Below are 14938 nucleotides of genomic sequence, written 5' to 3'. Positions count from 1 at the left end.
CAAGTAAGGCTATAGAGTTGATGAATACAGCCAGTAATTTGTGAGAGAGGCAGCAAGACAGCATATTTAACATTAAGGTTAATTAAGAGAGCACCAAGGGACTCAGAAGGTTTTCTCTTGGACTGGAGAAGTGCCAATGTATCACCAATGTTTTTACAGCTCCAGCTAATAGAGAGGTTTTCTTAAATTTTTGCTTTTTTATTGGCCTATTAATTTATTTGCCTATTTGCTTTTTAAATTGGCCTATTAATTTATTTTCTAGAGTTGCTTTATATTCCTAGTAAGGGTATCTAATCCACGTTTTGGACAAGTTTTGCAGCTCCCGCAAAAGCTAAGTTTTTAATTATATTTAGCCGGATTATTGACTTAATTGTTACATTAAATTATTTTCTATAAGTAGCTCATAGACTTAGTCAAGCTCCATGGTTTATTTTGAATTTAGATAGCACGATTTTGAAAGTAATTAATACCTTGTGTCTGTAGATTTACCATTCATAACTTGCCTCCATTGTCATATGTTACAATGTATACCCGAACTAGACAGCATTAGGTTTAACGGAAAACTAGATAGCAACTACAGTGGTATCAATTAATCAGTAAAATTTACTAATCTTATTAAATTTCATTGTCAATTAAACTGTACTTTTTTTAACTAAATACACATAACAACCTAGTTTTTACAAACATTATAAATTAATACATAAAACTTAACAGGAGATAAGAAAGTCATATAATGTAACTCGGAGATAATATTCGATAATGAAATACATATTGAGGGTGATTCACTACCGGTGCGACAAACTTGCAGGAGGTGTAGGGGGCACAAAGACGAATCGGAATCACATAGCATTGCAGGGTCTGAAATGCCTTCGTCATGCAGTAGAGGACGTTAACCAGGATGTCGTGTGAACAGCGATCCCGCTGGAAGTCAGCATTTGCGAACTGTTTCTGTTGTAGAAACCAAGTAGCAAAAGTCCTCCGGAGTGGATAATCCACAGGCTCCAATGATTGGACGCATTGCAGATGGTATGAACTCATTTGGTTTGTTGACAGTATCCTCCATACAGTGGATTGGGGAATACCCAATCGTTGGCCTATCGCTCGAGTACTCGTACTCGGATTGCCTTCGATTGGGTATTCCCCAATCGAATTTAATGGACATCCCATTAAATGTCCTCTACCGCATGATGAAGGCATTTTGGACCCTGCAATGCTATGTGATTCCGATTCGTCTTTGTGCCCCCTACACCTCCTGCAAGTTTGTCGCACTGGTAGTGAATCACCCTGTATATAGTGTTATAACTGCATTGGGATATAAGTTTAGGGTTATATTTTGTATTGGAATTTTATTTGAAATTGAATAGAAATCATGACTCGGACCATAGCAGCAAAGCAAAAGGCTCAAACTAATGGGAGTGCTGTGGCTCAGGGAAGAACTGACGGGGGCGGTTGTCCTCTGAATCATAGCCTTTTAAAATGCACTGCTTTTTTGATGTGGAGCTATCAGGAACGGGACATGGTATTGCCAAGGGGAATATCTTTGTGTGTGTGTGTGTGCGCGCGATGTAAGGAGTGTGAGGAAATCAGGAGACAACTCAGTGTTGTTATGGGCCTATATGAGAGCTTGAAGGACAGGGTGGATGCCCTCAAAGGATTTAAATTCAGGAGCCCATCAAGCTCTCAGCTGCCCAGATCAATGCCAGAGCTTTCATTTGAATATCATGCAACACAGCGGCAACCCCCAAGGCAGAATGCACCAGTCCCAAAGGAACTAGCTTTTGTCAGTAACTCTATTGTCAGGGAAACGGGAAACATATTGTGCAAAAAGGATAGGTGGAACAAGACCAGATTATGTCTCAAAGGGGCAAAGGTTGCTGACGTACAGCAGATATCATCTTTTAAGGGCACAAAGGGTGATATTGTTGTACACGTTAGCACTAATGATATTAAGGGAAGGAGACCAGCGGAATTACTTAACAAGTACAGGTCAATGTTGAAAAAAAACCGTGAGTTACAGTTGAATTTGAAAGTGTCTGCAATTCTGCCCAGACACAACAGAAGGGAGTATATGATGAGAGCTTTGTTGATCAATTCGGCCCTGGAGAGATTGTGCAAGGCTCAAGGTGTAGAATTTTTCTCAGATTGGTCTGTGCTTGTTGAGCAGCAGCCTGCAAAGAAAGGCAATGGGGGATTTCCAGGACTGCTTGGAGTCATATTGGAACAAGTAAATACATGAGTTGTGTTAGGGTAACTAATAGTAGAAACAGGTGCATATATACTTGCATGTACACCAATGTTAGGAGTATAGTTAATAAATTTGATGAGCTTGAAGTGCTAGTCAAGACATCAAAAGCAGATATTGTTGGGAAATCAGAGACATGGTGTCACACAGACTTAAGCAGTGCAGAATTGGAATTTGGAAGCTACTAGGCTTTTCATACAACTAAGAAATATTGTTTAAGATTTAGGCCTAAATGGATATCAGATGAACAAATTGGACATGTGGCAGAGAAGAAAAATGGATGGGTTACATATAAATTAACAGGTGACACAAAAGCTAAGGATAGATATAAGCTGGTCTGTAATCAAATCACATAGGAGGTTAGGCAGGCAAAGGCAGATTACGGGAACTTTTTGGCAAAGGATGCAAAGAAAAACAGCAAAGACATCTTTACTTATGTAAAACTCTAGAAAGAAGGGGATGAATCAGATTGGTCCACTTGATATCAATTGTTCAACTATTGATGATCCTGCTCAGGTAGCAAACAAACTAAATGAATATTTTTCATCTACATTCTTTGTTTTGTTGTTTGTTATTTGGTTTTTAGGAGCATTAGCAACTAAGGCCATATTGCTCCGGGATATGCGGTGGTCATTCCCTGACCTTTCCACATCCTCTGTATTTGGTGGTCACTCGCTCAAACCCCAGTCTAATCAAGAAGTGTGTTACGCACTGCTGCTCCTGTCCACCTGACTATGCAGGTGCCGTTATTCAGGGAAGGGAATGCCAGAGGTGAATTAAACTCTGGCAGTATTCTAGATAATCTTGTAATAATTGAGAGTAAAGTGGAGGAGAAATTGTTGAAGATAAATATAAGAAAGGCACCTGGGGTGGATGGAATCTATACAGTTATATAAGTAAAGGAAGTAAGCAAACCCATAGCCATAATTATGAGAGCTTCCTTGAACTTATGGGAAGTACCCATGGACTGAAAATATGCAAATGAGACCCCAATCCACAAAGGAGGTTCAAAGGGAGAAACAAGTAATTACAGACCTGTTAGTTTAACTTCTGTTCCATGGAAATTAATGGAGGCACTGGTTAAAGAAGCATTGCAGGATCATCTAGACAAGACTTCAGTTATAGCTCGGACACAGCATGGGTTTGCTAAGGGGAAGTCTTGTCTGACCAATTTAGCATTAGCATTAGTAGAGGCATATGATGCAAGAAAGCAAGCTTATTCAGCATCAGCCAAAAAAAAAAAAAAAAAAAAAAAAGCACAACCACTACTCCTATTTCACGCCTCCGTTCGTTCGAAATACCTGTCCAGCTGAGCCTTAAATTTGTTTAGGCTATCAACTTCAACAACAAGTGATGGAAGTCTATTCCACAAACCAACTGCCCGCTGGCTAAAGGCAAATTTCCGCACATCTATCCGACATCCGTCCTTCCTCAATTTGAATTTATGCCCTCTCAGGTGATTATTCTGAGCAAGAGGAAGAATCCCATCGGCATTGAGCATGCTCAAGCCATTCAAAGCCTTATACACCTCTATCAGATCACCTCACTGATGCCTAGTCTCCAGACTCTGTAATTTGCAAAACTTAAGCCTTTCTTCGTAAGAGCAACCCTTTGTTCCATTCACTAATCTTGTTGCCCTTCTCTGTACTCGTTCCAGCAGCTCTACATCCTTCTTGAAATGAGGCCTCCAGACCTGTATACAGTACTCAAGGTGTGGCCTGACCAATGCCTTATACAAGGGAATAATCACATCCCTATCCCTGCTAGAAAAATTCCTGTATATCATTGACAAGACACCATGAGCTACTCTTGCAGCTCGTCTACACTGCTCAGAGAACTTCATTTCTGCCTGCACAATTACCCCCAGGTCCTTTTCATTCTCTACCACTGTCAGCGTAGTACCACAAAGTTGATACGTTGATCTGCGGTTACTGTTTCCCATATGTAGTACTTTACATTTGTCAATGTTAAACTTCATTTGCCACCTCTCAGCCCATCTGCTCAACCTTTCCAGATCCTGTTGCAGCAGCATAGCATCAGTAGTGTCCTTAACAACCCTGCCAACCTTTGTATCGTCTGCAAACTTGGACATTAAGCTTGATATATCATCATCTATATCATTTATAAATACAGAAAACAACAATGGACCCAACACTGAACCCTGAGGAACTCCACTAATAACATTAGTCCACGTTGAGCAGTGTCCATTGATTACCACTCTCTGTCTTCTGCCACTCAACCATCCCTTTATCCATAGCAGCAATTTGCCTCCAATGCCACACTGCTCCAATTTGTGCAGCAGTCTTCCATGCGCAACAGTATCAAAAGCCTTTCTAAGATCCAAATATATAATATCAAAGTTATTCCCTGCATCCAGTTCCTTTGTGACTACATCATAGTATCCAATCAAATTGGTCAGACAAGACCTGCCCTTAACAAAACCATGCTGTGTCTGAGCTCTAACTGAATTCTTGTCCAGATGATCCTGCAGTGCTTCTTTAACCAGTGCCTCCATTAATTTTCCTGGAACCGAAGTTAAACTAACAGGTCTATAATTACTTGTGTCAGCCTTTGATCCTCCTTTGTGAATTGGGGTTACATTTGCACATCTCCAGTCTATGGGTACCTCCCCTGAGTCCAAAGAAGCTCTCATAATTATGGCCATGGGTTTGCTTACTTCCTTTGCTGCCTCCTTTAATATAACTGGATAGATCCCATCCACTCCGGGTGCCTTTTTTATGTTTATCCTCAACAATTTCTCCTCCACTTTCCTCTCAGTTATTACAAAATCATCTAGCTCACTGCCAATGTTTACTTCACCTACGACATTCCCCTGCAAAAGTAGCTCATGGTGTCTTGTCAATGATATACAGAAATTTTTCTAGCAGGGAGAAGGAGGTGATTATTCCCTTGTATAAAGCAATGGTCAGGCCACACCTTGAGTACTGTGTACAGGCTGGAGGCCTCATTTTAAGAAGGTTTGTGTTTGTTTGTTGTTGGGTTTTATTGGCGCATCAGCAACTAAGGCTATAATGCAGCAAATTTTAAGAAGGATGTAAAGCTGTTGGAATGAGTACAGAAAAGGGCAACAAGATTAGTGAACGGAACAAATGGTTGCTCTTACAAAGAAAGGCTTAAGTTTTGCAAATTACAGTGTCTGGAGACTAGGCACCTGTGAGGTGATCTGATTGAGGTGTATAAAGCCTTGAATGGTTTGAGCATGCTCGATGCTGATAGGATTGTTCCTCTTGCTCAGAATGCCTGAGAGGGCATAAATTCAAATTGAGGAAAGACAATTGTAGGATAGATGTGTGGAAGTTTGCCTTGAGCCAGTGGGTAGTTGATTGCTGGAACAAACTTCCATCTGTTGTTGTAGAAGTTGACAGCTTAAAGAGATTTAAGGCAGAACTAAACAAACATTTGGAGCAAGCGGATGGGTGAAATGAGGAGTGTGTTTTTTTTTTTTTTTTTTGGCTGATGCTATATTAGTTTGCTTTCTTGCATCATGTGTCCTTGCTAATGCTAATGCTAATATATAAAGGCAGTTCTAAAAGTAAACTGGGAAACTACTGACTGGTCAGTCTGGCTTTGGTGGTAGGGAAAATCCTACTAGAAAAAATTTGACTTCGGTAGTTGGGAAGCAATGATCAAGAGTGCAGCAGTGATCATTCAGGCACAAAAAGAATTCTGAAGAAAAACACACACACAGTTTTTAAAGATAAATTATGTTTAATGAACCTGGTCAGCTATTTTGAGAGTCACTGATGAGCTGGGTGTATAAAATAATTTCAACATTATTTACTTAGATTTCAGCAAGACTGGTCTCAGTCACGCATGAAAGGTTACTGCATAAGCTGACATATGTTGGAATCATAGGAAAAATCTTTAGATGAATCAAGGGTAGCTGCACAGTAGGGGATAGAAGGTCATGATTAATGGCTACTCTTCAGATTGTTCTAATGCAAAAAGTCAGGTTCCTAAGTAATGAGATCAGTTTGTTTTTGATTTTCTTGAATGATATTGACAAAGAAAGCAGGTTTGACATAGTCGAGTGAGGGAGTGAGAATCTAGAGCGAGAGTGCAGCAGCACACACTCTTTGAGTGGACCGGGGTTTGAGCCCATGACTGCTAAATACGATTAACGTTTGTATTGATGATTTATTATAAACTCCACTGACCTGGTGGTCGTCCGGAGTATAAACAAGAACATTTTTAAATATAAAGTTTAATGTCAAAATTTGCAGATGATTTGCAGATTAGTAGTGTAGTAAATGATTAGTGAGAAGCCATGCTTCTTCGGGGCAGCTTAGATAGACTTCAGGAATGGTCAGAAAAGTGGCAGCTATGTTTTAATGCAGCAAAATGCAAAGTCTTACACTGGGGAACAGGAATCCCAAAATAACTTATACTCTTGGTGGGGACGAATTAAAAATAGTAGAGGAAGAAAGGAATTTGGGAGTTACAAGATGGTCAGATATGAAGTTGTCCATGCAGAGTAGACGGGTAGCAAAGAAGGCCATGGTGTCCTATCAGTGATCCATTGAACATTTGCTTGTATAGATAAGAGGTCATAATTCCACTGTACAAGGCAATTGTAAGACCACACTTGGAATACTCTACTCAAGCATGGAGGCTGCACCTAAAAAAAAAAAAAAAAACATCAATTGTGTGAACTAAAGAACTTTGTAGCTAAGCACCTTAAAGAATACCTAACTGAGGTGTATAAGGCTCTAAGAAGAGAAAGTAAAATAATTAAAGTAAAATTTTCATTGTTATAAATGATTCCAGAACTAGGGGTCATAAATTCAAATTATGGGATGGGAGGTACAGACTGGATAGCAGGAAGTTTTCTTTTAATCAACGAGTTGTTAATTACTGGAATAAGGTGGCTCCGCAGGAAGCCTAGACTAACAATTAGAGAGGCGCCTCTGTAGCCAGATGAGCAGGAGCAACAGTGCATAGCACACGCTTCTTGATTAGACCGAGGTTCGAGTCCGTGACCACCAAATATGGAGGATGCGGAAAGGTCAAAGAATGACCACCGCATATCCCCGGAGCAATATGGCCTTAGTTGCTAATGCTCCTAAAAACCGAATAACAAACAACAGTTGGAGAAATTCAAAGATCAGTTGAATAGGTATTTACGTGAGGAATAAGTCAAATAAATAATTAATTTTATTATTTATTTATTATTTTTTAATTAATTTTTTTGCTGTTCCAGCTTTTTTTTTTGGCTGTTAGTATTAGTCATGTGACACAAGGTTTCCTTGTGTCACATGACTAATACTAATATATAAATGTTTAATAGATAAATCACTTACCAAAACTTGATAACTGTAAAATTTTTGCCTCTTTGCACACTTTTTAGAGTCACTGCTATCAACTGACAAGGTTCGCCTTTTGGTTTCACCTATCAAGTTAATAAAAGATCTAATTTATTATATGTATTGGGGGTTAAATTAATCAATTTGTTTATTACAAACCAATAAAAAATGAATTTATAAGCAAGCCTATAAAATATCAAAAAAAAAAAAAGATTCCAAACTCTAACTGGATATAACACAGCGTGTTGCGGATATTGAAAATATCTGACAATGTCATCATGTGACTCTTCATTTTATTGTGTCTAACAATAAAGCACATTATTAAAATATATTTATTTCATTTTGAAACCTAGAATATTTGCAACTATTTTCAGCAGGTGGTGTTTACAATGCATTGCAATGGTTTACTGTTTGTTTGTTTGTTATTTGGTTTTTAGGAGCATTAGCAACTAAGGCCATATTGCTCCAGGATATGCGGTGGTCATTCCCTGACCTTTCCGCATCCTCCGTATTTGATGGTGACGGGCTCGAACCCCGGTCTAATCAAGAAGCGTGTGCTACGCACTGCTGCTCCTTCCCACCTGGCTACGGAGGCGGCAATGGTTTACTGTTATATACTATTGATGGCAAGTAATTTCACAGTGTTATTTTTAAAAATGCAACTTTTTGAACAAAGATCTATAAAATTTCACTTTTGCTGAAGAAATCAGCTTCAGTGACATCAAAAATTATTGTTTAAACACAAAATAAAAAAAGTTTTATCAACAAATAGAATATATGAATGGTAAAGGAGGTCCAAAGATGGATATAACATCAGTGCGGATGATGTAAGGTGCAGAAAGCCTAGACATCAATTAATGATGAACTTGACGTGCAAGTTCATCATTTTATTTCTGATGCAGGAGACATTAACAATTATGTCTCCTGCATCAAAGCATTTCAGACTGAACTGGCCAAAGAAGTAACTGATGTATACCAAAATAGCTGAAAGACAGTTCCTCTCAAATTGTATATAATTCTAATATGATATTTACCAAGCCATCACATCTGATATCTTAAATATGAAAAGAATTTTATGTAACTTCCTTATTCCCAGTTTTCAGCAGTATATCAGATGGAAATAAGAATTAAATTTTCAGAGTAAGTGTTGCAATCGTGATCTAGGATTTCTAAAAATAATACTGATAGGAAGTGAAACATGGTATCATCTTTATGACCCAAATAAAAAACATCAATCTTCTGGATGGAAAATAAAGTTATATTACAATTATTTGCTTTACTGAAAAGGAGTAATTCACTAAGAATTTATAAGAGGAGATATACTATTACTAAGGCTATTACTACCTAGAAATCATTAAACATACACTTGAGAAATGGAATCAAAAAGAAGAGACACGATCCATGGGCAAGGAAAATTGTAAAACAATGTCACTCCATACTTCTCTCAATATGCAAAAATAACTTCTGAATACCCTCGAAAATGTTTGGTAACTTTCTTACAACATCTACCTAATTTACCTAACCTTGTACCATGTGATTTTTATTATTTTTTTTTTCCCCAAACCAAAAGGACTCAATTAAAGGAAAATGATTTTTCAACAAAGCCGAAGTTATGGCATTTAAGGCAAAGGCAATCAAAAGCTTTTTAAAAAAAAAAGCTCTTCTTGCACAATTATATAACCAATGGAAAAAAAAATATGTGTAACTAGACAAGGTCATTATTTTGAAAATTTCCTGTGTAAAAAATACCATATTTTTTAAAATAAAAATTCAGTCTTTGGAACTACAGATACTACAGATAATTACTGAAAATTTTTTTCCTTGATCAATAATAATAAAATAATCCTATAAATATTAACTAAAAAGACTAAAAATTAAAACTTCACACCGTATAAATTATTTTGGCATAAATGTAAGTTTATTAGTTTAAGGTAAAAGGTTGCAATGGCATCCAAATAAAGCAACAATTAGCTGAACTTTGAACAATGTTTCAAACTCCCTTTTTTTGGAATTCATTACTAAGTCTGGAGTTCAAGAGAGTGACTACTGCTGAATTATGCCATTCAGTCTCTAAATAGTATAATTTAGTCTTTATGACCACAGTTACAGTGTCTAATTTTTTAAAAACATTAAAAAACTGCATGTTAGAAAAAGCAAAAGAGCTACATGGGAGAGGCCAGATTGGGTTAATGTTTTTAAATTTGAATTTTTTTTTACATCTTCAACTTTTAGAAACCTATAATGTATACTTAAAACTATTCAATAATAATTACTATTGAATGGTTTTAAGTATCATTATAATATAGTAAACTCCATAAAATCCAGCACTCTAAAATCAGGATTCTGTAAAATCTTACTTTTACAAAAAAAACATTTTATAATATAGAAAATATGACGACAGCAATCTTGAACTCATATCAACAATTGCATTTATCTTTAAGAATCTATGCAAAAAAAAGACTTTCTTTCTTATGAAATGTGACCTTTCTTTATAAGAAAGAAATGTCACTCAAAAGGTTGGCCACTCTTGTTATTGCTTAATCCTCCCCAGACCCCCTGCTTCTTTCCACTGAAATCTACATGTGCAAAAAAAGCAGTGTGATCAGTCCAAATTAGTGGCATTGATAATCATTTGATTTTCCTCGTTTGTAATCCAATGGGTGATCGTTATCTGTTTTGTGCAGTATGGTAGTTTTATCTGTTTTATGCAGTTTTAATTTGTTATAAATTTGTAGTCTGATGAAATGGGTATAAGGCAGAAGACGTTTTCATAAAATGCTGGCTTAAAATTGAAGGTATTAAAAGGTATTAAAACATAGAAACAGGGGAGCTAAAAGGCATTTCTGTCCTCCTGCAACTGAGAAAATGATACCTTTACTTGTGAATTTGTATGTCAGATATATGCAATAAAATCGTTTTTCCAAATTCTCCATTTAAAATCTAAGTGCAATCAGAAAACACAATACATAATGGAATAATCACCTCAATTTCTCTTCTGGTTAAGTTCCTATATATCATACCATGAGCTGTCTTATTAGTTTATCTACACTGCTCAGAGACCTTCACATCAGACTTCATAGCTACCCTCAACTTTTTATTATCAACTGCCTTGAATTTCATACCACCAAGTGATATATTACTAGGATTACTGCTGGTAGACCTTTCATTTTCCCACATAACATGTCAGTTGCCATTTCTCAGCACATTCATAATTTATCTAGGTCATGTTAAAGTAGCATACTGTAATTACTATCATTAATTACACTGCCAACTTTAAAAAAATCAGCAAACTTGGACAAAGACAAACCCAAAATACTTACGTCACTAGCATTAGCACAGGCATATGAAGCAAGAAAGCAAGCTTATAAAAAAAAAAAAAAAGTAAGAAAACTTTCCTGTTTCACCCATCCATTCACTCCAAAAGTTTGTCTAGTTCAGCCTTGAATTTATTTAAGCTGCCAAATTCCACAACAACAGATGGAAGTTTGTTCCAGCAATCAACCACCCACTGGCTAAAGACAAATTACCACACATCTATTCTACAACTGTTTTTCCTCAATTTGAATTTATGCTCCCTCAGGTGCAGAATCTGAGAAAGAGGAAGAATCCCATCAGCATTGAACTTGCTCAAACCGTTTAAAGTCTTATCAATCAGATAACCTCCCAGGTACCTAGTCTCCAGATGCTGCAATTTGCAGTACTTAAGCCTTTCTTGGTAACAGCAACAATTTATTCCACTCACTAATGTTGTTGCCCTTCTCTGTACTCATTCCAGCAGCTCTACATCTTTCCTAAAATGAGGCATCCAGACCTGTATGCAGTCCCCAAGGTGTAGCTTGACCATTGCCTTATACAAGGAAATAATCACCTCCTTATCCCTGCTAGCAAAATTCCTAGATATATCACTGACAAGACACCATGAGATGCTCTGCAACCTGTCTGCACAGCTCAAAAAACTTCATATGACTGCGCAATTACTCCTAGGTCTTTTTCATTCTCCACTACCCTGAGAGTAGTACCACCCAGTTGATACATTACTCTGAGGTTACTGCTACCCATATGCAGTACTTTACATTTATCAATGTTAAACTTTAGTTGCCACCTCTCAGCCCATCTGCTCAACTTTTCCAGATGCTGTTGCAGTAGCATACTATCATTAACAACCCTGCAAACCTTCGAATATCGTCTGAAAACTTGGACATTAAGTCTGATATACCTTCATCAATATCATTGATGAATACAGAAAACAACAATGGGCCCAACACGGATCCCTGGGGGACACCACTAATAATATTAGTCCTCAAAGAGAAGTGTCGATTGATTACCACTCTCTGTCTTCTCATACTCAACCATCCCTTTATCCATAGCAGCAACTTTCCCTTAATGCCATACTGCTCCAACTTGTAGAGTAGCCTTCCATGTGAAACAGTACCAAAAGCTTTCCTAAAATCCAAGTATATGATATCAAAATTATTTTTGCATCCAGTTCCTTTGTGACCACATTGTAGTATCCAATCAAATTGGTCAGACAAGACTTCCCCTTAACAAATCCATGCTGTGTCTGAACTATAACTGGAGACTTGCCTAGATGAACTTTCAGTGCTTCTTTAACCAGTGACTCCATTATTTTTTCCAGAACAGGAAAAAATAATGGAGTCACTGGTTGTCACTAGTGACTCGTGTCACCTTTCTATTCCCTTGGTGAATTGGGAATACATTTGGATATCTCCAGTCCATGAGGACCTTCCCTGTCCAAGGAAGCCCTCATAATTGTGGCTAAGGGCCTGCTTGCTTACTTTGATGCCTCCTTTAATACAACTGGATAAATCTCAGGTGCCTTTTTTATGTTTAACTTCAACAATTTCTCCTCCACTTTGCTCTCGGTTATTACAAAATCATTTAACTCCATGTTACAGTTTGATAAGCTTCTGGCCTCCATTCCCTACAGAAATCCTCATGTGTGAATGGAGATGCAAAATACTCATTCAGTTTTTCAGCTACCTGAACAGAATCATCAACAATAGAACCAAGGTATCAAGTGGACCAATCTGATTCATCCACTTTCTTCTAGAGTTTACATAAGTAAAGAAGTCTTTACTTATGTAAACTTGTTTTCTTTCTTTGCATCCTTTTCCAAAGATTTCTTGTAATCTGCCTTTGCTTGCCTAACCTCCTTTGTGCTTTGTGACTTGATTATACACCATCTTATATCTACTATAGGCATCTGTGTCTCCTAATAATTTATATTCATCTCATGCATTTTTCTTCTCTGCCACAAGTCTCATTACTTCATCTGACATCCATTTAGGCCTAGACCTTGAACAGTATTTCTTAGTTGGTATGAAAAGCCTGGTAGCTTCCAAGATTAATTCCATGAATGCTTCCCATTTTGAATTTCCTATTGGTAACATCATCAGTTGTTCCTGCTGTATAGAATTTAAAAACTGTCTGAGACAACTGTAGTCACCTTTATGAAAGCAAAATGCTTTTTTCCCTTTGCCACCTGATGGTAGTTACATCTTTAAGTAAATCCCACATCAGTACACTGTGATCATTGCCACCTAGTGATTCCTTTATCTGCAAATTCTTAATTAGATAGTATGAACCAGAGCTGTAATGCTCAATACGTTCTACGCTGATATCAATATTTGTAAAAATAATAAGAGAGGTTTACCTCAATATAGTATGTAGAACACTTCCGTATGACACTCTCCAGAAATTAAAACGATTAATTTCTGGAGAGTATCATACGGAAGTGTTCTACACACTATATTGAGGTAAACTTCTCTTATTATTTTGCAAATTCTTAATGCACAAATAATCGCTGCTGATAATCAGATCAAGAGTGTTACTCTCTCTGGTTGCCTCTTGAACATGCTGCTGTAGAAAACAATCATCCAATAAATCCACAAAAGTCTTGCTAGTGTGCAAGTGGCCAACCCCAAGTTCCAGTCAATATCTGGGAAGTTAAAATCCCCCATTTGAAGATAATCTGATTTACTGGTCAACTCGTATTTCTCTGCACTGTTGTTTCCCAGTGCTTAGGTCACAACAAACTGACTCAAGACTGTACTGTCCACTCATGTCAACTGGATGCACTTCCTTAGATTTTATGTGTTTCATAACTAACAGCATGACACCTCCTCCCTTTCTGTACACATTGTACTCGACAAATTCCAAATCTATATTCCTTATAATTGTGTGACACCAAGTCTCTGATATCCCAAGAATATCTGCCTTTGTTGCCTTGATCAGCACCACAGATTCATCAAATTTATTAACTCTACTCCTAGCATTGGTGTACATGCAAGTATCTTAGTTACTCTATCACAGCCCAGGTATTTATTTGTTCCACGATGACTCCCAGCAGTCCTTAAAATCCCCAGCACCTCGTTTTCCAGATATTAGAAGTACCTCCCCAGAACTTCACTTTCCAAATATTAGGAGTTAGGAGACCAGCACTGAACTTTCTTAGTGCACAGTTGATAATACAGTTAGGTCACAATTAGTGTGACTAATGAATCCCATGAAGTACTCACATTATTCAAAGTTATAATTATGTGTAAAATATGGTAATTTGTTCCAGCATGATGGAAATAGGTAAAGAAAAATTTTAAACATAAGTTTTTATATGTTTATTAACGAAATATTACAGTAAAGGATAAAAATAATATACTTATAATTTAAATTTATTATTAACAGTCATATAGTACTGTAATTATAGAAAGCAAAATAAAAACAAAAAAAATTCTAAATATCATTCCTAAAGGTAAGCTTACACTGATGAAAACATCTTTACCATGTTTTGAAATATTTTAGCAGCGTAGACTGAACTGTTTTCTCCTTCTTTAAATCTTCGTACATATGCTGGTAGATGCAGAGTGCTTTATCCACATCTCAGCGATTTGCATGCTTCGATCGAGGATAGGGTCAGCATCCATAATTTTTTGTTTCACGACTTCCCCAGCTCGAAAGATATCTTCGAATTCCTTGAGAGTGAACTCCATCACTTTCACATTATCTCGTTCTTCGGCATCATTGTCGGCTTCTTCCAATGCTCTTTTTTGATATGAAAGTAGGAGATCATCATCAGTCAATTCTTCCGAGTGTGAATTGAGCAGTTTCCGAACATCATCATTTTCTAGTTCATCAAATTCAAGTTCTCTTCCAATATTTGTTATTTCTTCTATAACAGTTTCTTCGAAACCACTACTATTTGCACAATGAGGCAAAATGCACTTCCACACTCCACACATGTTTGCACTTATTTGTTGCCAAGCATGCTGAATATTTTCTATTGCATGTCTGATGTGATGTTAGAATTTTCCCAGAACTCTGTTAAGGAAATTGAATCATCTCCTGTAGTTTTAGC

At 37.1% G+C, this 14938-nt stretch overlaps 1 protein-coding gene across 3 annotated transcripts in view; it reads right to left on the bottom strand.

Moving 5' to 3' along the window:
• The window catches only part of LOC150085473 (uncharacterized), a 620530-nt gene that overhangs the window by 458724 nt on the left and 146868 nt on the right, over window positions 1–14938 (bottom strand). For all 3 annotated transcript variants that reach the window (XM_090374054.1, XM_090374052.1, XM_090374053.1), the window contains exon 5: window positions 7564–7652. In XM_090374054.1, the coding sequence (XP_090230180.1) occupies window positions 7564–7652 (89 nt within the window). The remainder of the gene's footprint in view (window positions 1–7563; window positions 7653–14938) is intronic.

Source organism: Mastigoproctus giganteus, chromosome 5 (assembly GCF_048544385.1).
Source record: "Mastigoproctus giganteus isolate SK-2022 chromosome 5, ASM4854438v1, whole genome shotgun sequence".
Taxonomy (NCBI): Eukaryota; Metazoa; Arthropoda; class Arachnida; order Uropygi; family Thelyphonidae; genus Mastigoproctus; species Mastigoproctus giganteus.
Note: the sequence above shows the minus strand (reverse complement) of the source record. Positions and strands in the feature narration are given on the sequence as shown.